Below are 23,354 nucleotides of genomic sequence, written 5' to 3' on the forward strand. Positions count from 1 at the left end.
AGCACACCCAGCATAAGCTATTATTCTACTGACACATCACAATCGTTACTCTTACCTCACATCCTCGAGCTCGTAGAACATGTCCTTGCTCGAATCGTGAATGTATATCTTCACGTTCGGCCCTTCGAGGTACTGCATGGTTAGCTGCCGCGGGAAGGATCGCACAAATAGCGCTCGTACCGTGTCGATCGAGGTGATTTCGTTCGGCAGCAGTGCCCGTTTCGTCTCGGAACGATATTGCAGAAACACCAGCCCGAGGGGCCGCTCCAGCGTTTTCGATGGCGTTCTTACGACCGGCAGGGAGGAGCGCTGTTTGCCACCCCGCCGGAAGCCCGTGCTGGCCGTTTCGGCTTCGGACATGATGCCGGGATCATCGTCAAACAATGGTCCCTGGTTCGTCGGAGTGTACACACGCATCTGTGGAGTCTGCTGAGGTAACAGCGGATATAAGAAAAGAGGAATGAAAATATGAAAGGCGACCGATTGTAAGGGCATGCAGGCACTCTTTGTGCCACCTTCGCCCAAGGTCGGCCGCGTGCTTACCTCAAAATCGAGTGATCGTTGAATGTTTGGCGGTTGCGTTTGGGCCTGATACTGCAGCATATCGCCGCCGAGGGTGTGTCGCCGGGGATCTTCCCTGCTTCGTGCCGAACGTCGCCTATCATCGATCGCTACAAGAGAGCGGCGCACACACAAGGTGACAGCGCAAGGGCATTAGCGAAGAAAAAGGAACAATTTATGTTGCGATTTTTTTTTCAGTAAAACAGTACAACCTTCTTACCTTGATCGGTCGGCTGGTTCCTGTTGCTTTTATCATTTTGCCAGTCATCCTCTGCAAATAGATTTTGTTTTCGAGCGAAGGGTTCGAAGCGGGGAAAGAAAATGGAAACAGGACCAAGAAAATGATAGCTTTAGTGGTACGTAAATCACTCAGCGAACCAAACACAGTGTGCGGTTGCCACACACCGGCAAGGCACAAGGCCAGGATGTATGATTTTCTGCGTAATGACTCCCACACACCGCGGTGTGCAGGAAGGGCGTGTGACGGTGAAGATTGATCGAAGAAGTGCAATTAACGGTTAAAGTGGTTGTGTCCTGCACAAGATTAGATTATGGAGCAATCAAATCAACTGCCTATCATTTTATTGCTGCCGCGCTTTGGCGCTAGCGGCCACTGAACAGGTTGAAACAGAATTTACTATACAATTTACTAGGAACAAGCCTGGCAGTGCCACCTGTTCTGAAACAGCTGTGGTTCGCTTGTTGTTCAATATCGTCATTTATCAACTTTTTCGAAAATTGCGATGAAGCTATTTATTATTACACAAACACACATGGTTTTGCTGAAGGACAATGTCAATGGTAGTGAGGCGATTAGAGGATACAGTATGATGAAAACTTTGCCATAGCATTAAAAATGTACATGATATGAATTCAGCCGAGGAAGCGTTTCTACGGTCTCTCCCTATTCAACAGATAAATATTCGAGCATATATTTGCTGAAGCGTTGGGCCTGGTGAATGATCATCATTTAATAATATAGCTCTAAATGGAAGCTTTTAATTAGCTTCTTTTAAATAAATTATACCGTATTTTCTATCTCTGTCCCCTCATCATGGAACGGATATTCGGTAAGATTAGATTAGAGCTTACGAAGATACACACACATACACACCCACACGCCCACACAGCCAGCGAAAGCAATGCCGGAAAAGGACGAAAACCAAATAGGAAGGTGTGAGGTGTGAAGAAGAGCAAATTAGTTGACCGCTTTCTTAACACCCTCGTTACCTGGGCTTATTTCGGCACAGCGAAACATCAATCAATTTTGGTCTAAAGTTGTCAAAAAGGTGCGGCTCACGCCCGCGGCCCGGTACATAATTGCTCTGCGTGTGTGTATGTGTGTGTGTATGTGTCGATAAACTGAGGAGGAGACGAATAACATGGCATACTTGTGTCGCCGCCTGCTGAAACGTAAAGATTATGTTGGGCCCATCATCGCTTATGGAGCAAACGCAGCGACAAAAGTCGACCAGCGCTAACCACCATCAAGGAGGGCTGCGAAAACCGCCCCCTGCCTCCCCACGATTCGTCCACTTTGTTGCCTATAAATTATGCATCCTCCCAGTAGATGCCCTGGTGCGCCAGGGCACCGTGTGTAATAATGTATGGGCCTGCGTGGGGCGATAGTATGGGAGGGGAGGAGTTTGCATGTGAGTGTCGTGTCGTTTTCGCTCGCATCTATGGCGTAGCATAAACCCCACCCTACACGGATGCACGAACTGCAGGGTTCGGTGTGTGTTTGGCACGACGAGGACGACGTTCCACCGCAAAATGGACAGGTCACTTTTTCCGCCTTATTTTGGCCAAAAGTTCACTCTTTCGTTTTTTTTAAAGAAAACCAATACTTTAAGAATTCAACTATCGACCATTGCAAACGAACCAAAAAAACAAAATGCACGAAAAACCTTCCGCCCTTTTCTGCACAAAACGCATTCGGCATACACACAAACACACGCACACGCAGTATGTTCGCATTTTGGCAGGGAAAATGTACGGTCGGAACATCCTGACCCAGCCTTGCGAGGTAGGATCTCTATCCTATCTGGCACACATACCGCTTTCCCTTCCTTTTCTTTTCTTTTTCGACGTGCTCGACGATGACGATGTTGAGGATGAGCTTTTATCTTTGCTTTTCCACCGGATCAGCATTTTTGCTGCGGAGAACGTTGAACGTTATTTTGCGCTGTGTGTGTGGTGATATTTGATGAATTTCCTTTCTTTTTTTTGGATGCGGCCGCTAATGCTCCCCGCTCCAACAGTGCTGCTCTTTCAGTGTGACGTCCTCTGTTCAGGTGCGAACCCCGAAATCACTCGAATCACTCACACAAACACACGGACACTGCTGACGGGAAGGATTTTTACAGTCAATTACAGAAGGATTAGGGGCTGCTGTTTCGTCAATATCTTCTTTACGACTACGCCGCAGATTACTACATTTGCTGCTGCCCTCTTCGAACTAACCGCCCGTTTGGTTGGCCTGCTTCTTCCGTTTTGCGCTGTCAACCAGCAGCAGCAGCAGCAGCGTCACATCCGCTAATAACACACGCGCGCACCTACACCAAAACACTCTCTACGCACACACACTCAGCGCGCACGCACACATTTCAGCTTCCTTTTCGATCCGAAGGGTTGGAGGAGGGGCCGTGCACGACTCATCGTTTGGTCCTGGTTGAAGGGACGGGAAGGAAAACTCGTTCAACCGATGCTTCCTCTACACCTGATGTATCGCACACACACACACATACACGACAGCAGGGAGGGACCACCGATGCAATCGACACCCGTTTTTCTCTTTGCGATTTGCACGACAGTGTTTGCCACTGGTAGCAGGTTGGTCAGTTCTTTCTGGAGTTAGTTTTCGTCGCTTGCCATCGAGACAAACCCGTGTGAGTCACGCGAACTCTTCATCACTCTTCCTGTCGATGTGCGAAAAACAGTCCTTGCGGCAGGATATGCTACACATATATGTACAACCCCCGTCCGCGGATTGCACGACCCGGTTTGTGTTTTTTGCAGCAAGCTCTCGCTCAGCAGCGGTGTTCACTTTGCAGCAGGCGAAGAACGCAATATACACCGAGCCCCCGTTACGGAGCAGCAACCAGAAGAACCAGGAAGAATGTTTCTTGTCGGCGGATTCAACTGACACTGGGGAGAAGCGGGATCACTAGACCAGCCTCGGCCAGCTAGTGTGTGAGGCCACCCATGTTCCACTTTGCACCAGACGGACAGGTCCACCCTACCACCAGCAGCGGGAGATGGTGGTCGGATACATTTTGCGGTTTTCCCTTTTCGATCTGCCTTTAGGCTCTATTCTACTGCTGGTGCTGCTGGTGCTGGTGCCGTTTCTGTTACAACACATACTACGGAGGAAGTTCGTTTTTTTCCTTCTTCTTCTCGTGTCTCGTTTCGGACAGTACACACGATACGGCGTTGGTTGGGCGTGCGACGGGCGTTTTAGATTTCTTGCACTCCGATATTAACGATTGCAGCTACACAGCTTCTACTTCTGCAGCAAAGCAAGCAAGCAAATCGCTGCCAGGAACGACGAAAATTTGTGTATGAAAAGTTCCACCCTACTTCGAAGCCCCAAAGGTTGGTGGCTCTGTCCGGTTCGATGGTGTTTCTGTACCTTCAATACTTGTACTAGGAGCACACCAAATTGCTCTCCATTCCAAAGCGTTCGAAGACGAAACGGCGTCCAGAGTGCGCATGCCCCGGACCTATCTCTCCCATGTTGCCGGAGCAATAGCGCGTATGCTCACTTTGATGTGGAGTAGCCGCTGCCTGCCTGCTGCCAGGATATCAGGCGTGTGTGTCGTGCGTGTGTGCATCGTCAACGAGCAGTCCTTTCGACGATTGCAAAATAGAGAAGAGAGGGAGAGCGAGAGAGCAAGAGAGAGAGAGCCGTTTTGCGGGAGACACACTAATTCGCAAACGACCATAAAAATGCTCTTCACTTAACAGCATAATAACTGTGATCGAGTGAACACAGTTATGTTCACAAACGAGATGTCTTGAGATCCCACCCACCCCCAAAAGCACTCCCACGCACACATTTCATTAAATCGATTTGGTTTTTTTTATTGGTTTTGTCGGTTTTGCTAAACAATTCCTACACACAAGTGCGATCCCCGTACAGGAGAGTTTTGTTTATTTGATGGAGTAGTTAACCATTTATTTAAAGCGTTTTTCATGATGGGCAATGTGTATTATATGCTTTACACTACTACTCAGCGAATGAAATGTGTAACATAACGAAAACACGATTACTGTTAGCAAATAATTACAATAAATCATCATATTTGTTAGCTTACATACTCGCGAAAACACACACACAGACTAGCGCGGTTGGTGGACTTTTTTTGTTTAGTCAACTGCAAATTAGTTAAACAACGTGAATGTGCCACAGAAAACGCACGTCACCAACCGGTGCCATATTTACCGATCGAAAACAGTGGAACCGACACACGACATCTACAGTACACCAGCGTAGGATATTCTGAAAACGGCAAACAAAGACACAGCACAATTTGAAATGGAGCAAAGTTAATAGTAACAACAATAAGAACAAAAGCAAATGTTCAAGCGCTTCCAAATGGTGTCACAATAGTTTATTTTCAAATATACAAAATATATAAAATGGTGTATAAAATGTTTGTTTGCTTTTCATCTTTATTTATGAATGTAGTCTGTATAGTAGGTATATGCGCGCAATATATATAGTATATATGTTTTAAAAAACGGTTTAGCAAAACTCTATGCCTTGTGTTATATAGATACTAATAGGATTCAAAAAGGTCTCTGCTTCTAGCTTTGTTAGCATGTTTGTTTGACTGGTGCGTCGTTAGCGTTCAAATTTAGAATACTGTATATTGCTTTCATATTTGTTTTGTTATCATTTTAGCGGTTTGTTGCTATCACGGTTCTGCTTACGAACGGTTACGGTTACTACACGTTGACTTATTCTAGCGAAAACGCCCAACACAGGCGCCCACTTGAAATCTCTCAGCATTATGTCGTTCTGTACTGGATACCTGCAAAAACGGATGATGAAGATGTACAAAAACCAACAGGGGGAGGGGTAAGTGGTAGTGAAAGAGAGAGAGAGAGACAACATAGAAAGAAACACGGTCCACAAGACATTAAAAAGGCTATTATGAAAAAAAGCACAAATAGAAAGATAGCAAATTGAAAAACACAGAAAACAAACAGACAAAGTAAAGAACATAAAAAAGAAGGACAAAAGAACTGTCAACCTCATTTGAAATGATGACTGAATTTTATGTTTGGATTTCTTTGTAATACAATCCACATCCAAACCGATCGGGGAATAAATTATGGTTGAAAGTAAATTGTTAAAAAAAGAAGTAGTAAAAAAGACCGGCTTCAGAATATATATAAAAAAAAAACAAAATAAATAAATAAACGACGTAACGTAACATATAAATTAAAAAACGGAACTCAAACGAGCCCTGCCCAAAGCTATACAACGTGAGGTAGGTTGTGGTACAGCTCGACGAACGTAGGAAAAAACCATGATGGAGACAAAGCATTGGAAGATGGGGGGAGAGGGGGGGAGGGGGACAAAGGTATGCAAGATGAGTATGTGTGCGGTATGATGATCAGACACCCTTCGACAGCGAACGAACTGGTAGGCGGGCAAGCTTACTTCTGCTGCTAAAGAAAAGCTCCAGGCATGTACTAGTGGTAAAAGCATACTCAAAGTGAACCAATTCCGTATGTTAGTAGCCCTGCAACAAAGAAAGAAGTACCATTACCAACACTTGCCACAACCGAAACTCTACGCAAAATACGCAAATGGTGGGTAAATGGGTGCGAAAAGGATTGCGCAAACCACCTGCTTACTCTTCCCATTGTGTGATGTGTTACCAAAAGCAAGAGGAAAGAAAAAATACGAAGACCGAAAAAGCTTGCTTACCATCGGGAGCACCACGAATGTTAACGTAGTCCGCTTCATCGAGCCCATCGGTCATCACCACGCCCGGTGGTCGGTCCGTGCTCGAAAACGTCACCCGGCGCAGGGTGGAGGGTGCCGATGTTTGCACCGATCTTACGCTACGATCATCTCCTCCGGCCACATTCATCTGTACCATCTTTTTGTTGACAAACGCGTAGATATTCTCGATGTTGCGCTCGTGCTGATTCTGACGCCCCGTAACGATAGGCTGGCTGTTCGAAGGGTGGTAGTGCATTGGGACAGTCGGAACGGCGGTTACTGCTCGCGTATAGCGGCCCGTGCCGTACTGATTTGTCGGAGCGAGCGGTCGTGGCGTGTTTAAGCTTTGAACGCGCTGCACCCGTTGCCGTTCGATCGGGAATGTTCCGCTGGGCACGAGTTTCGTCGTGCCGGGCGTACCGTTGCTGCTCTGGTAGGTCGGTTCGGTATGGTTCGAATTCACGCTCGTTTTGCTGCTGTTTCGTATCGATCGGCGACAGAAGTCGTAGATCCGGTGAAGGATTTGCTCACGATCGAGTACGTCCGAGGCGCGGCGAACCGGCGTGGACTGGGTGGACAGTGGGGAGGACACGTACACGGGCCGCAGGCGACCGTACGTACCACCGTTGCTGCCCGTACCCGCTACGCCCTCCTGCATGCTACTGTACGAGCGACGATCCTGGGGATGCCAACGGTTCAGTTGCGTGTTGCTAAGGTAACCGATTTTACCGTAGACTAGCTCGCTGCGGCGCAAATTATCCGGCGTCTGCTCATAAATATGATAGCCGTTGTCTACCGCGGACCGGAAGCCAGAATCTACCTCATCCTGCACCATCATCGGCAGCTCGCGCAACGGTTCCGAGTAGAGGGGTGCTACCGTGTGCGTCGATCCACCACCGTAAAACCGTGCCGCATCTGGCCGCTGACGGATGGACTGATAGGCAGCCGCCGGAGGCGGTTGTGGCGGCGACTGCACCATCCCAACTGGTGGATGGCCCGAGTGCGGAACGGGGACGGCACCCTGCCAGCTGCCGGGCCGTTGCTGCGACGCCGGCACTATCTGGTGGTTGGTGGGTATGATTTGACTGTTGTTGGACCCACCGTTTGCCGCTAGATTGACCTGCACGCCGGCATTCCTCATCGGTCGCTTGAGCGAGTCGACCGACGACACCGATCTGTTGGCAAAGTGTGTGCGCAGCTTCGGCCGCTCGAACTCATTCACCGAAGCGGGACGGCGAACGGGGGCGGCCACTGTTTCACCCTGCCCGTCTACCAACTGTTTAAAATTAACCTTTGGTTTAACATCCGCTGTCGCAGCGGATCGTCTATTGAGCGAACCGTTAAAGCTGCCGAAGCGTATCGGGAGCTGAGAGCGAGGAGTCAGACGTCCCTGCTGCGAGCCTAGAAGCACGGGTGTAGAGGACCGGGCAAATACCGCCGAGTAGGCCGGCTCATTTGGCGTTTTGGGCGTGAACAGCCCGTTGTTCTGGAAGAGCCGCGCGAGCACCGAGGGTTTGGCCTGCTGCAGCCGGGTCGGTGTACTGCTGGTCGAGATTGCTGACAGTCGAAGGCTCTTGCCGACCGATTCCGCCGAATCTACCTGCCCACTGACGCGCGGGGAACCTTCGATAGCTTTCGGCTTGGCTGGCACCAGAGAGAGTCCCTTGCTTTGCAGGTACTTCCGAAAGTCGGCACTTTTTACCGTGTTGGAGAACGATTTCTTCACATCCTCCGCAAAGGTCGACTTTCGCCCATCGGGCTGATCCTTCTTGGCCGGTGAACCGTTCACCGACCCTTTCCCCGCACTCACGGATTTCGACGGACTTTCGCGGCTTTGTACCGTCGTTTCAGGCGTGTACCGTGTACGACGGCTTTGTACCGTCGTTTGGCCAACCGTTTGATCGCTTCCGTCCTCGGTTCGCTCGGCGATCGTGTCTATATCGTCTTGCGACCCAAACTCCACCTTCCTGAATCGACTGTCGAACTTGAGCGCGTTCTGGACGACCTCATTCGAGTCGTACAGCGACTCTTCCGTCTCGGCCGAACCGATGCGCACCTTTACCTCCGCGTAGTCGTATCGTCTAGCACGCGGCACGGGTTTCGGGTTTCCGCCACGCAAAGATACGGTTTGCGGTGAGCGTTGCTGCCGTCTGCTGTTATTGTTTCGATCGCTCTGCTGCTGCCGCTGGTGTACTGTGCGGGGGGCCGGAATCGGCGGTCTCACGCCCGGCGGTGACGGTGTGGTACCCTCCATCACCACAACGTCCCGCACCTGTCGCCCCTTCGCCTTGAGCGCGTTCAGCTTTTGGATTACACTTTTATCATAATTGAGCTGCTTATCAGGATTTTTAATGTAGGTCTTCACATACTTGGACTGTCGCAGCACTTCCTCCTTCGTAATGAACACGTTATCGCTGTCAAGATCGGTGTCGGTATTATCGCCTCCGTCGTCTTCGCCATCGTCATCATCATCGTCGATACTGGCAGCGTTACCGGGAAAAGTTTTATCGCGCACACTGTCCGTTTGGCGGTGTACGGTACCGTATTGCTTCTCCAGCACGCTCGCCAGCTCGTCGGTTTTGAACGGGTTCTCTTTGTCCAATATTTCCTCACCTTCGATAAACTTGAGCAGCGTGTCGTCGGCAGTCGCGCTGCCCGCCGCTGCTGGGGTCGTAAATTGAACGCATTTTCGTCGCCTGTTCGTTATCGCTTCATGGTCATCCGGTCGGTTCAGCGGCGGCAGCACCCTACTACTAGCACCGTGCGGTTCTGTTTCTCGTTCTGTTTCACGTTTCACTTTCACATCATCCACCACAGGTTGCCCCTTTTCGGCGAGCTGCCGCTGTTCGCGTTGTTCTGGCTCAACGGGTGATGATGGTGCGGCCTCCGGTTTTGCGCAGTTTAATGGCGGGGACACAGCTGTACGTGGTGTGTCATCGTCGGACATTTTCTCACTCGTCAGTAGGTGCACAGATTCTCTGCGGGAAAATGCCAGCACGGCCAGGTACGAATCGGTTAGGTAAGTATTATGCACCATCGGGAAAATCAATAAATCTCGGCCGCACCACACCACGCTTGCTAGTGAGAGGCTTCCAGGGCTTACCTTTCCTTTGCGTAATGTGCGTCCAGTGTGGCAGCGTCGGCAGTAAAGCTTAATCGCAAATCGCACGTACATTCTACACAAAACGGTGGGGAGCACTACGTTTTCCCTCCGGCACCGCTGGTCAGCATGGCGACTGCTCCACCTTATCAGCAAGTAGAACGACGAGAAGTTTGCTAAAAGTCACACGAAAAATAAATAAACCATTTCCGATAACCGTCCGCCACCCACTTTGCTGCTATCTCTATCTGGCACCGTTTAACAAACACAGTTTCACAAACTCTCCTCACACGCGTCGCTTGCACGATTGCACAAGCGAACCTGCGCGGGCTCACACACACACCGAGACAAGAGCATCTGCCGCACAAAACACTTGTGACAGGGCTGTCAAACGCACGTGAGGTGCGGGAAACTTTTGATGCAAATAACTGTCCTTTTATCGTCATTCGAGAATTTTAGCAAATTTCTGTTCAAAATTGGGTACTTTGCCAATTGTTGAACACTTAAGGGAACAGCCAACATATTTCATATGTTTGAGATTGGTAAAGGCACGATATAATTGTTATGTGCCTAGAATATAACATGATTGTTTAAAAACAATGTATGTTTATTTTATTTTAGGAATTAAAAAAAGTGTAATGATGAATAATGGCAAGAAATACTGATTTTTAAATCTATTCAAAAATAAAATTTTTGCACTCCTACTAAAACTCGAAATTCTATTATTGCTTTTATATAGTGCATCATTTTTTACATACAATTTTTGCCCACTTTCCAATTAGACAAAAAATCAGCACTGAGATGGATGATTTTCTATCGAATTTTGAATTTTGTTAACAAATACCGAGAATAAACTATATTTGTTAGATTTCAATGAAACTACATAGTTTAAGTGGTGCATATGGCGAAATAAACCTTATTTTGCGAGTAAATGTTTTTAGCGGTTTAGCTAAGAATTCAATTTGTTGATTCAAAATGTGATACGCAGTGTGCAATGCTTGGGTGGTGTGCAACAATTGGCAAATTAGCCTAAATGTGCAGAATTTCAAATCATAATTTATTAATTTACTTATTTAATATTTTATATCAATGTTATAATTATAACGTTTTATATTTTGTATCAAGATGATAGAAACGTTTAAAATGAGTAGGTGAGGGTTCATTTTTCTACATTTGACGCCTCTGATTGGATTGGGTTGTGTGTGGAGGGGAAAAATCAACAAAGCGGGAGGAGAAACGTCAGAAAACCAAGGTTGCACACAGCCACGGTATGACACAATTGCAGCGCAACGACCAATAGAGAAACGAAAAAAAAATCCGACACGATATCGACGGTACTGCACACGTAGGAGGGGGGGGGGGGGCAGTGAGGTCGTCGTTATTAATTAATACCGCTCTGTTTACGTCATTTGCCATGGGGTACACAAGTACTGGCCACATACATACTGGGCATGCCAATTAGCGGCAATGTTTACGCCATCGTAGAATGTGCAGTGGAGCAGCAGACTGTTTCTTTCGTTTCACCCAAGCAGTGGCAAAGACAACGCACGATCGAATCTTTTCTACATACGTTTGGCTTTACTGCATTAGTTTGATGATAGTATTAGATTGGCTAAAAGTTTTAATAAGGTTAACTTACAACATCGAACCTTTCCATTTTTAAATTCTCCTTTTAAATCCTGCTGATAATATTACTAGTAATTTTGTTCTACTCGAGATATATTCCTCACTAGATATGGGCGAGAGCTAGAGCCAGTGCTTGGTAAATGGCAATGGATGCCAAAATGCGTACGACAGGGCGTCGCACGGAAGTTTGGCCTACCACTCATCTTCAGTCATGTATTCAATTCGAGGGATCGAGGAGACAAGTCATAGAAAGAATCACTGTTAATTGATCATATTGTCTCAAGTAATACTCTTGAAGTGGTTCCATCGGTTTCTTTTCTTGTAAATAAAGTAATAGTGTTGATCTCTAAGATTTAAAAGTACCCTAGCAACGTTCCACCATTCCCCCAATGATGCACATCCGCATACATACTACCTGTTACCTGTTCCCAAACTATGCAAATTGCACCACTTTCGTCTTCAGAGTTTCAAACTCAACTTAGCTTGACAGTCTTGACAGAGGAATGTATCAACTAAAATCCTAAAAGTCCATCCCCATGCTAAAATAGAGGTCGATGGAATGGAATGGAATGTCTCTTTTCTAAGATCTAACAACTTGGCTTCCTTGGCTTTTTGTTTGCGCTTGGTGGATGATGACTAGAACCAGTTAAATATTGTTTCCTTTCCTACACCTCAAACCATTTTTTCCCACTCAGCTAGCCCTCCTGGGGATAGATAACCCGTTAAATCGCTAATAGTAATGGAAGAGTTGGAAATATTGGGTCCATACATACTGCTGCTACATATGTCGTTTCGTTAATGTTATCCCTTTAAAAGTCTTGTTAATGTTGTCTTGTGTTTTTGTTTCCATTTACCGTCTCTAGAGTGAAATATTTTTTTTTGCTACTCAAAACAACGATAGATTAGCTATGCGAAGACAACTGTACTGCATGCACTGCGCTACTAGAGAGTGAGAGGGAGAGAGCGATATTGATCGGAAGAAGTTAGAACATTCACTGTTCAGTGGAACTATACTTAACTGTTTTGGGGTAACAGCACTGCTGCTATCCGAAAACACAACGTTTTTCAACCATGTCTACGACCTGGATAATTGTTTTGTAAAACAAACAAACAAACAAGACGCTATATACCTTGCTAACAATAATATGCGCTATGGCAATAAAACGGATATTTCGTACGCACGTGTTTTTGTACCGCGTGACTGTTTATCAAAACTTGGTAAATCTAATCGATAAAACCGCCAACGGCTTGGGTAAGCGCTCTGTCGGCGTGTATAGTACGCGTGATTCCTTGCCTGTTATTCCATGATCGTTGTTGGTTCGGGTTTTCTTCCCTTTCCGAGTCATTGTGCTGCGCTTACCATTTTAGATCGGTATATCACTGTGCGGTCCCGATGACAGCGCCATTTTCGAGAGTGTCGATAGCGAGCGTTGCGAGAAGCTCGAACAATCGGAAGAAGTTTCATTGAACAATTTGCGGAAGCTGGGGAGGGGTAAAAGAGAAAATACAACAATCATATAACCAGACTCCGTAAGCGTGCAAGTCCGTTCGACGTCTTGCGCCACACTTACAACTTTCTTATGCCACTTTCGCTGCTCTTCTTCCACGGTGCATCTTCCGGCTCGTAAGGGAGTGGACCTTGCACCGGGAGGTCGCTGAAATCGGCCGCGGGTCCCTCATTGCTGGGTTCTTTGGCCAATGCGTTTGGTTTGCTGTGGTCGTTCTCTGTGCCCGTGCCGATTGCCTGGCATGTCATCAGCTCCTGCTCCAAATCGCTCACGCGTGCTTTCAACTCATTTCGATCGGTCAGCATTTCCTTCAGCTCGACTGTCGAGAACCGCGGCCGTTCATCCTCGTTAACTCGGTTCGCCAAGTCTTCGTTTTCCTTTTCGGCCAATCCGAGCTGCATCCGCAGTGCCTTGATCTCGTGATGCTGGTCTTGTATCTGGGCCAGAAAGTCGGCCCGTTCCTCGCACAGCGTAATGATCTGATTGTGCGAAAGCTTCTGCCGCCTGCGGCTTTCACTTACCACCTTCTTCAAGCGATCATTTTGGCTGGACAAGCTTTCGATTTCGGCCATCTTCTCGCACAGTTCCATCTCTTTGCGCTTCAGCTTCTCCTCCAGCTGGGAGAGCTTAATTTTGTGTTCCGATTTTTTTAACACACTGTCCGCCTCCGGCTCTAGCGCATCGGAATCGTTGGGGAAGCCACCGTTCGTGCCACCGTTCCGAGAGCGTTCGTCGCTCTGATTGGTGCTTTCACTTGCCGACTGGGCAATTCCTCGCTGCAGTTTACGGTTTTCTTCCTGCAGCTTATCGATCACCTGAAACAGCTCCTTCGCCTCGGTGCGCCATTGATCTTCAATCGCTTCCAGTTCCTACGTGGGAGACAGATGAACAAAGGAAACATAAGACCGATAGTGCATGCGGCCCCCGCCCGTCCTTATGCTCGGTTTGTAATGCTCACCTTTTCGTATCGCGAACGCGACGCAGCCTTCTGCTCCTTTTCGGCCTCCAGCTGGGCGATTTTCTCCTGCAGCTCTTGCAGGTTGCCATTTTCGCTTTCGTTCTGGCAGATCAACGTTTCCATCAACTCCAGCGCGTTGACCACTTTCGTAATCAGCCCAGACACTGCGTTTACTCCATTTGCATCGATTATTGTTTCAAACTCTTTCCCAATTTCCAGCGCTAAATCGTACACGTCCACGACGCTAAACTTTTCCGCCACATTCATTTTGCTGCTTGACGATCGTGGACTGCCAGAAATGTTTGATAACGGCTTCGTTTTTGCCAAAGTATACGACCGATTCGTATCAATATGTGTTAATGCACAGGATTATTTTTTTCCTTGTGTTGTTGAACTGTATTTTTCCAGCAGCCAGAAATGACAAAAGAAAAGCCAAACGTCAGGGTGATGTCATTTGCACACTGGATGCAGGCAGCAGAACGAAGGTCATATTTTCTACTCCTATACTTAAGCAGCAATTACACGTACATCAATCGTAGCAATGCAATAGAAAGAGTGTTGTGTGGCATCAGTGGCGTGTTTAGTAAACATTTTTTTGGTAATTATTGTTTTGTACTGTAACTATTCTGGTTTTGTAGGGTAAGCATAGTATAGAACAAGAGATATAGCTGTTGTGTTCGGATGGCCGAGAGTATACAATTTATATTTACACCGAACACGTAATAAACAATACACAATACTTTATTACACGATCAGCCCTTGTGTTCCCGACGGTGTCCCACGAGCGTCTGGCGCTCTCTCGTCTGCTAACCGCTCATCAGTCACTCAGTGGCTGCATACGTCCTTAACGCCGAATGTAGGGAGCCTTCCACTTCGTGACCACAACATCTCCCCCTTTTTAATAGCGTAGGTACGGATCGAACCGACGTGGAGCTCTTCTAGACCGAGAAGAGCGACGTGGTGAACGTTGATGCTGAGGAATGGATCGATGTGGGGGAAGAGATGGCGGCTCAGTTGGAGTCGCCACTGGCGGTGCATGTTGTGTTGGATAAACATCTGGGAGCACTGATGGTGTAACGGGTATGCTCCAGGAATCCAATAATACATCCAACGGTAATGGATTGAAACGTTCCGTCATGGGACCCTGGCTGTTTAATGGTCCACGCCTTTTCAGTTGATTAATGTGTCTAATGACGCTGCGATGACCAGTCAGTACCTCGTAGGTAACATTTCCACGTTTCCGAATCACTCTTCCTGGAACCCAATGCCAATTGTTCCTACTATACGCCTTAGCATAGACAAGGTCATCACGCTCGAACGATCTTTCATTCCCTTCTCTAAAATCATGTTGAATTTTCCTTGGGGGACGGAGTAAATCAAAACACGTTCGTATAGGTCGTCCAAACATAACTTCAGCAGGTGTTTTGTTTTGCTCTAACTGAGGGTTTGGCGTGGTTCGATATGTCTGTAGGAATAGGTCCAGTGCTTCCTGCAGCGGTGCTCCTCCTACTCTTATCTTGGTTAACGAGCGCTTAAACGTATCTACGAATCTTTCTGCCTGCCCGTTTGATTGCGGATGAAACGGGGCAGACGTAATGTGATGCACACCATTACTCAAACAGAACTCTGAAAACTCACCGCTGGTGAATTGTGTGCCATTGTCGCTCACCAGTGTCGTGGGCATACCGAAACGCGCGAACAACCCTCTCAAGATGCTAACGGTTATGCGGGCTGTGATACTAGCCGTCCGGATGATCTCTGGCCACTTAGTATGCGCATCGACTACTACCAAAAAATAGTCTCCATCTATTGGGCCCGCGTAGTCCACATGGACACGCTCCCATGGCGTTGTTGTCTTCGGCCACGGCAAAGGATCAGCATGAGCAGGAGATTTTGCTGCCAGAGCACATGAATGGCAATTACTGACGAGATCGATGATGTCTTCATTTAACGACGGCCAAAACACATAGCTACGCGCAATCGCCTTCATGCGCTGGATACCAGGATGTCCTCGATGAAGCTGGGACAGACATTGCTTGCGTAGTTTCTCTGGTATTAACACTCTCTCTCCGACCAAAATACATCCTTCCACCGTTGAATAGTCTTCCTTCCTGCTGTGATAACGAGATGAATCTGCGCCAAGGGCAATGTTACGTGGCCACCCGTTTTTTATGTAGTAATGCAACTTCCTTGCTATAGGATCACGATTCGTTTCTCGAGCGACCTCTCTAAAACTCAAGGGAAACGTAACTAAAGCGCTTGTTGCAATAGACTTTACATCCATCTCTAGTGCAACAGAAGCGATTACACAATCCTCATCCGGTTTATCATGCTTGTTAATTAGCCTGGAGAGTACATCGGCATTTCCGAATGATTCGGTGCGTACATATTCAATGCCGAAATCGTATGACAATAGCGTGAGCGCAAAACGCTGCAAGCGGTTGGCAGTGTAGACTGGGATCCCTTTTTTCGACCCAAAGATCCGCAGTAGTGGACGATGATCTGTCTGAAGCTGGAAACGCCTTCCAAATATCATCTTGTGGAATTTCGTTACCGCGAAGATGATTGCCAGTCCTTCACGATCTATTTGGCTATATCCTTCTTCCGTTTTTGTAAGTGCTCTAGAGGCGTGTTGAACCACACGTATGGTACCATTGGGAAACATGTGGCTAATAGTGGCACCAATACCTATTGATGATGCATCTGCCGATACTATTATTTTATGCCTTGGATCATAATGCGTTAACAACAAGTTCGATGATAGCAAGGATTTAAATCTTTCAAACGCTCTTTTACAATCGGCGGTCCATCGAAATTGTGCATTTGTCTTCAATAAGTTATCCAGTGGATATCGCAACTCTCGCATGTTTGGGACAAATCTGGCATAATAATTTATGGCTCCTAGAAAGGATCGGACGCCGCTCACATCTGTTGGTTCTGGAAGCCTTTTTATGACATCGATCTTCGCTGGATCGGGGCGCAATCCGTGGGTGTCGATGATGTAACCCAAATATCTTAGTTGCTGAACCTTAAAAGCGCATTTTTCCGATCGAATGCTGAATCCATACTCTTGAATTCTTTTCAAAACTGCCATTAAATTTGCTTCATGCTCTTGTTCAGTGGCTCCTCCGACAATGATGTCGTCCATGTAACATGACACTCCTTTTACACCAGCCAGCATTGTGTCGATAAGCTGCTGGAACGCTGCTGGAGCAATCTTAATACCAGGCGGCAATCTATTGTAGGTGAATAAACCTCGATGCGTATTGATGGTGAGTAAAGATCGGTAGGCAGGGTCGATTTCTACCTGTAAGAAAGCATCGGATAGATCAATTTTGCTAAATATTTTGCATTGCGATAGTCTAGCGAAGATATCTTCAGGTAATGGTAAAGGATACTCATGTTGCTGCAACGCGTCATTTAGTCCAGTTGAGTAGTCCCCGCAAAGCCGAATGCTGCCGTTTGCCTTGCGGACGACGACGATAGGTGCTGCCCATTCAGAGTAATCCGTTGGAGATATTATGCTCATCTGCTCTAGTCGATCGAGTTCCTTGTCGACTAACTCCTGTACTGCATAAGCTACCGGTCGCTTTGGGCAAAATACTGGACGAACGTTTTCCTTCAGCTGCAGTTTTACACTAGCCTTTGTGCACAGACCCATGCCGTTGAAGACCTCTTGAAATCTCCGCTCAACCCTCTTAGAGTAATCCTCAGATGAAATATGCCTACAAAAAGCATCCATGGGGGTAGAACCAAGTGCGAACAGGTCTATTAAGTCTGTTCCGAGCAATAGTATGTCTGCCTGTGCTACTCTTAAAGAAACCACATGAGTTACGCTTCCGATGGTAACATTCGCTTCAAACTCTCCTAACAGAAAGAGTCCGCTTCCTGATGCTGTTCTTGCGCTAACTGTTCGTTTTAGTTCAGGCTTTCCAAGACGTTGCCATACGTTTCGATTAATGATCGTTATATCAGATCCTGTGTCGAACTGCAATCGAGTGCTTACATTATTTATAAAAATATTGATATATTTTCGCCTTTGCTGAACATTCGTTGTATTCACCGAAACCACTCGTGATGAAAACTTGTTTCTGTATGTTGGACTATCTGAATAACGTTTCGGTTTTGGACAGTAACCGTCTCTATGACCCTTTTTCTTACAGACACGACACACATTCGACTTAAAAGGACAATCACGCGCCCAATGATTTTTTCCACAAAGCCAGCAATTTCTTCCAGGTAGGGTTTGAGGACGCTTGTATTCGTGCTTTCTGCTCTGGAAATTTTGGCGCTCAGAAAACTTTGGTTCGTCAGTTTTCTTTTGCACAGCGAAAACTTGTTCGGTTGCTGCTTTCTCGATCATAGCACTGTCTTTTTTTAAGTTCAAAATACGCTGGCAGTCTGTTGTTAAACTTTCCAGTGTTGTGTCGTTTCGGTCGTCGATCTTTCCAAGTAGACGTGTTCGAATCTCGACGTCTTCTTCGTCCCGCAGTCCGCATACGTATATCAGACACTTGAATTGTTCCTCAGTTAATTTTCCAATTTCAAAATCTACACAGGCTCGATTCACACGACAAGAATATGCCAGATAATCTTCGCTACGTCGTTTCATTAGGTTCAAGCATTTATAACGCCTATGCAACAATGACTCTTTCACTCCGAATAACGATGACAGCTTTTTTATCGTTTCGCTGAACGAAAAATCACGACAACTCTTTGGCAATATGAAATTGGCATATCTTTCATATTCTGCTGCGCCCAGTTTTCTTATGAGGAGCCGCACTTTTGCGCTATCATCCAACCTTGAAGCATCTCGTTCAAACAAATCCTCATATCGAGCAAACCACGAAGCAAAGGTCATTTTTGCTTCCTCCTCGTAGTGGAACTCCTTTATGTGGTGCGATAAAGAATAGAGTATTTGCTCTGTAAAAGGTGCGGAAGTTAATACATTTTCTGGGGGCTTGGCAATTGCCGAATTATTTTGCATTAATGTGAGTTGGCTTATCTGTTTCTGCATTAAAATGATCAGTTGCATCATTTGCTCCGATGACGCTGCTTGGTGCGATGACGTTGCTTGGTGCGATGACGCTGCTTGGTGCGATGACCCTTCAACAAAATTCTGCGATGGCGCTGGATTCTGGTATGCTGAGGGCATTGCACTTTGTAGATTTGGTGGCACTGCTACTAATGATGGCTGCTGCGGCTGCTGCGGCATACTTGCTGCACCGGGAACGCTGTACCAATTTTGCGATGCTCGACGCTGCTCTTCCGATGGGGGCTGATCTCCTGGGCTGTTCATTCTTCTCCGCTTCCGTAACGAAGGAATTGTTGCAGTACGCACAGAACACCCGATAAAACAAATTAAATACGACCCGAGACACGGTACGATCACGCGACGCACATACACACGCGCGACGCTAGCACGAGAGTTATAGCAATGACTGACACACGCATAACATGTAAACTTTACTCGAAAAACTCCCAAAAGTCTATTTTGTTTTCCTCGTCGCCACTGTTGTGTTCGGATGGCCGAGAGTATACAATTTATATTTACACCGAACACGTAATAAACAATACACAATACTTTATTACACGATCAGCCCTTGTGTTCCCGACGGTGTCCCACGAGCGTCTGGCGCTCTCTCGTCTGCTAACCGCTCATCAGTCACTCAGTGGCTGCATACGTCCTTAACGCCGAATGTAGGGAGCCTTCCACTTCGTGACCACAACAATAGCTAACATAAGACCAAATTGGTTAGTGATAGAAGATTGAGATCGCTGCCAGATGCTGTGACTGCAGATTCATCCGTCTTTCCAGTAGTGATGGGTAATTCGGAGTGGAGCAGTGGATTAACTCCGACTCCGGTACTCAAAATATGAATCTGACTCAGCATTGCTACCAGATTCGACTCCGCATTTCCAGACGAATTTGATCGAATCCGATCTAGTCCGGATCAGTCCAGATCAGTCCGGATGAGCCTGGATGAGTCCGAATGATTCCGGATGAATCCAGTCGAGTCCGGACAAGTTTAGTTTGGCGATGCAATTCCAAATTCTTAAAATTGCTGTCCGTTATCGTTCGGACAATTCTTGACGAGTGAGTTCCATTTCAAACAAGGCATAGAATATGTAGGATTTAGTATAACACATTTATTTCTATTTTCAATATTTATTTCTTGCAAAATTATTTACCTTTTCCATTGGAAAATGAAAAAAAAAAATCCGAATCAGTTATGGATGAGTCTGAATGAGTTTGGAGTTTTTTTTCCATGCTCAGCAAGCAGCTCGTGGTTCTTCCTTCGCTTCCACGATCTATGCTCAACCGCACATCGCCAAAGGTGGCCCGAAAAATGTGTAACTCAAACATGTCAAAAACGTTTGCATACTCCGCTCTGATGCTCCAAGATCCGTATCACATTCGCTGCTAATGGCATAGTCCGAAGTAATGACGGTCCCAAGAAAGCAGAACTCCTTTACCACCTCGAGATTGTCGCACTCAACTACACTGCTGCCCAGTTGGGCCCTATCACGAGTTGAACCTCTGGCAAACAGGTCATTGCATTGATCTTCAATCCAATTCTTGCTGCTTCACGTTTGAGTCGGATGTAGACCATACACACCTTCGCAGTTGTCCTGCCGATAATATCGATGTCCTCCGCGAAACCAAGACATCGAAGTGACCGATAAAAGATCGTGCCACGGATGTCGCTGTCTAATCCCGCGCTTCGAATGACACTTTCGAATGAACCTTGAGAGATTTGAACGATTCCGACATCAAGTTCGATACTCTCACCTTGCACTGCACTCCGTTCATCAATTAACTAGATAAGTGGTTCCGCTTCATGATGTTCCATACCTCTTTCCGAATTATGATATCGTAGATGTCCTTAAAGTCGATGAACAGGTGGTGAGTAGGTATTCGATGCTCTGGACACTTCTGCAGGATCCGCTGAAGAGTAAAAATCTGTTTCGTGGTACAGTAGGTTATCGCTAACTGAGAGGTACACATACTCCAGTTAGCGATCAATGTTCGCTAACTGGAGTGACGTTCCTATGGATGTATTCTTTTAATTGGCGTTGGCTTGAACAAACATACCACACTTTTTTGTCATTTATGTTGATATAATGTATTCGTGTGATGGCGTAAATTAATAGCAAACGTCGGCAAAAGACCCTAAATTTGTGTGAAACATGGAAATTTGCGATGAATTTATCTTCATGAGATTCCGGATGTTTCCTTTTTTGACGTTAGAGTGTTTATTAACCGAAAATCATTCCAGTTAAAACAATAATTAACTTAAATTAATTAATTAACTTAAAATTAATCCCGTGCCCTCTCGCTCTAGATTGCGGAATATGGGGTAAGTGCGCCACCATCTCACTAAAACCTGTTTATCAAAAGCCACTTTAAATCTCATTGCAATTTTACACCTATTTCGTCACTTATAAATGAGTTTCAGTGGAAATAAGTGCAAACATTACTGTTTTTGAACATTCGAAAATGGTTGAAAAGATATACTTTGGTATAAATATTTTCCCGGTTCTTTGTTTGAGATGTGTTTTGAAAACTTGTTAGATATGGTTGAAAATCTATAACTTTCTGCTCAATTTTGTTTCACAATATAAAATAGTTGAGAACAGTGAGAAAAATGTACTATTCTTTATGAAATTGGTCTATTTGAAGCAGCCCATGCATGTGAAGTCGAGTATTTTATTTCAATTGCCCGGTTGAATTTGGTAGACTTTGTAAGACGTTGAAGTGAAATTTTTCGGAAAATAAGTGTCCACGTCAAGTGCTTTAAAAATCGCCGCGAAACCTGTGGAAAAATCAACGTGAAACCTGTCGAAAAATCGACGCGAAATAAATATTTATAAAAGATATGCTACCTCTTCTAAGGGAAGCACATTCATTCCTCATTATTCTGGGCATAGTTCTTGTGTCGGTCCCCGGTTGAAACCCGCAATCATTGATTTCAAGGCTATAAACGATAGGCTATGCACCCTGCGCATGCGAGGCAAATTCTTTAATATAAGCCTCATAAACGTTCACGCCCCTACCCAAAAGAAAGAGGAAGAGGAGAAGGACCTTTTTTACGGCCGCCTCGCTAGAATCATAGATGCGTGCCCAAGGCATGACCTCATAATCATCCTGGGGGACTTCAACGAAAAAGTCGGTAGGGAGTCAATGTACCGCCAATACACTGGCTGTCACAGTCTGCATGATCACAGTAACGATAATGGTAGTAGATTGGTCCAGTTCGCCGCAGCGAACAATCTGGTTGTTGGAAGTACCAAATTTGCGCGCAAGAAAATCCACAAGATTACATGGGCGCACCCTCGTGGAGAATCCTTCAACCAGTAAAACAAAAATAATAAACTGTGCAAGAAATATACTCCCACCACGTCGTGGCAACACCAAATCTGGCTGGTTCAACGATGAATGCAGACAAGTGACCCAACGTAAGAATACTGCATACCGAGCAATGCAGCAACGGCATAGAACGCGGGCATGCGCAGAGGAATATTCACGGCTCAGACGCGAAGAGAAACGAGTTCACCGCTCCATGCTTTCCAAGAAACATGCTTTGGAAGAGCAAAACATGCGGGAACTCGAGCAAACCAGAGAGGCGTACGGACCGACACGAAAGTTTTACCAAGCGATAGCAGGTCACCGAAACAACGTTGTACCTAAGGTAACCTGCTGTCGCAACAAGGATGGAGATCTGGTCAGTAACCAGCCAGAGGTCCTTTTGCGGTGGGCTCAGTACTTTGATGAATTACTCAACGACCAGCTAAACGAACAGCTAGAAGCGCCACTATCAGATAGTGTCATGCTACTGCCACCTAGCATAGAAGAAACACGAAAGGCTATCCGTCGGCTGAAAAATAACAAGGCACCCGGAACCGACGGAATTGCAGCTGAACTGGTCAAGAATGGAGGTGCACGACTAAAAAACGAGATTAATCAAATTATTACTGAGGTGTGGGATAGCGAATCGATGCCTTGTGATTGGAATCTCGGCATCATCTACTCCATATACAAGAAGGGAGACAGGTAGGACTGCAACAACTACAGGGGTGTTACGGTGTTGAATACCGCCTATAAAATATTCTCCCTGATCCTTCAGGATCGCCTTGTCCCGCACGTCGAAGAGATAGTCGGAAACTATCAAAGAGGATTCCGAAACGGAAAATCAACCACTGATCAGATCTTCACCATGCGGCAGATCTTGGAGAAGATGGCTGAATACAGAAACGACACATACCATCTCTTCATAGACTTCAAAGCCGCATACGATTGCATAGCCAGGGTAAAACTGTACGACGCTATGAACTCATTTGGAATCCCGGCCAAACTGATAAGGCTAGTTAGAATGACTATGACCAATGTCACATGCCAGGTGAGGGTGGATGGAAAACTCTCAGGACCTTTTGCTACCACCAAGGGTCTGCGCCAGGGGGACGGGGTTGTCTGTCTCCTATTCAACCTGGCGCTAGAGAGGGCCATCCGCGACTCGAGGGTGGAGACTACGGGAACCATTTTCTATAAGTCAACCCAGATCCTGGAATACGCTGATGATATAGACATCATTGGTCTGCGGCTCTCCTATGTAGCAGAAGCCTACCAAGGGATCGAGCAGG

General features: G+C 46.3%; 4 protein-coding genes across 9 annotated transcripts in view; all 4 read right to left on the reverse strand.

Moving 5' to 3' along the window:
* The window catches only part of LOC121594312 (coiled-coil domain-containing protein AGAP005037), a 31,556-nt gene extending 27,032 nt beyond the window's left edge, over window positions 1-4,524 (reverse strand). Inside the window, exons 1-4 of one of the 4 annotated variants that reach the window (XM_041917421.1) lie at window positions 2,619-4,524; window positions 782-832; window positions 544-671; window positions 56-429 (exon numbers count right to left, since the gene is read on the reverse strand). In XM_041917421.1, the coding sequence (XP_041773355.1) occupies window positions 56-429; window positions 544-671; window positions 782-832; window positions 2,619-2,712 (647 nt within the window). In that variant the 5' untranslated portion in view covers window positions 2,713-4,524. The remainder of the gene's footprint in view (window positions 1-55; window positions 430-543; window positions 672-781; window positions 833-2,618) is intronic. The other 3 variants (XM_041917422.1, XM_041917423.1, XM_041917424.1) reach the window with 3 other exon arrangements.
* Window positions 4,525-5,455: 931 nt separating this feature from the next.
* Window positions 5,456-9,975, reverse strand: LOC121594313. Of its 3 annotated transcripts, XR_006004936.1 has the most exons (4): window positions 9,624-9,975; window positions 6,503-9,498; window positions 6,233-6,314; window positions 5,456-5,597 (listed from the first exon to the last, which is right to left on the reverse strand). XR_006004936.1 is itself a non-coding variant. In XM_041917426.1 (3 exons), exons 2-3 carry the CDS (start codon window positions 9,465-9,467, stop codon window positions 5,575-5,577), a joined length of 2,988 nt encoding a protein of 995 aa, XP_041773360.1. In that variant the 5' UTR covers window positions 9,468-9,498; window positions 9,624-9,975; the 3' UTR covers window positions 5,456-5,574. The 3 variants fall into 3 exon arrangements, 2 of the variants coding, with proteins under 2 accessions (XP_041773360.1, XP_041773359.1); XM_041917426.1 differs by lacking the exon at window positions 6,233-6,314; XM_041917425.1 differs by having other exon boundaries at window positions 5,456-6,314.
* A 1,188-nt stretch (window positions 9,976-11,163) lies between these two features.
* Window positions 11,164-14,161, reverse strand: LOC121593770 (RILP-like protein homolog). Its single transcript, XM_041916435.1, has 3 exons — window positions 13,713-14,161; window positions 12,818-13,623; window positions 11,164-12,728 (listed from the first exon to the last, which is right to left on the reverse strand). The coding sequence occupies exons 1-3, from the start codon at window positions 13,977-13,979 to the stop codon at window positions 12,611-12,613; spliced, it is 1,191 nt and encodes a 396-aa protein (XP_041772369.1). The 5' UTR covers window positions 13,980-14,161; the 3' UTR covers window positions 11,164-12,610.
* A 271-nt stretch (window positions 14,162-14,432) lies between these two features.
* LOC121593389 (uncharacterized protein K02A2.6-like) lies at window positions 14,433-19,438 on the reverse strand. Its single transcript, XM_041915686.1, has one exon. The coding sequence runs from the start codon at window positions 19,009-19,011 to the stop codon at window positions 14,611-14,613; it is 4,401 nt and encodes a 1,466-aa protein (XP_041771620.1). The 5' UTR covers window positions 19,012-19,438; the 3' UTR covers window positions 14,433-14,610.
* Between the last annotated feature and the right edge of the window lie 3,916 nt (window positions 19,439-23,354).

This window comes from Anopheles merus, chromosome 2L (genome assembly GCF_017562075.2).
Source record: "Anopheles merus strain MAF chromosome 2L, AmerM5.1, whole genome shotgun sequence".
NCBI classification, from domain to species: Eukaryota; Metazoa; Arthropoda; class Insecta; order Diptera; family Culicidae; genus Anopheles; species Anopheles merus.

Bases quoted from the DNA above. Each gene is read 5' to 3' on its own strand.
- LOC121593389 (XM_041915686.1), bottom strand. From the start codon at position 19,011: ATGAACAGCCCAGGAGATCAGCCCCCATCGGAAGAGCAGCGTCGAGCA.
- LOC121593770 (XM_041916435.1), bottom strand. From the start codon at position 13,979: ATGAATGTGGCGGAAAAGTTTAGCGTCGTGGACGTGTACGATTTAGCG. The intron at 13,624-13,712 runs GTGAGCATTACA...TCTCCCACGTAG, and splicing joins CGCGTTCGCGATACGAAAAG to GAACTGGAAGCGATTGAAGA. The intron at 12,729-12,817 runs GTAAGTGTGGCG...ACCCCTCCCCAG, and splicing joins GAAAGTGGCATAAGAAAGTT to CTTCCGCAAATTGTTCAATG.
- LOC121594313 (XM_041917425.1), bottom strand. From the start codon at position 9,467: ATGTCCGACGATGACACACCACGTACAGCTGTGTCCCCGCCATTAAAC. The intron at 6,315-6,502 runs GTAAGCAAGCTT...TCTTTGTTGCAG, and splicing joins CATTCGTGGTGCTCCCGATG to GGCTACTAACATACGGAATT.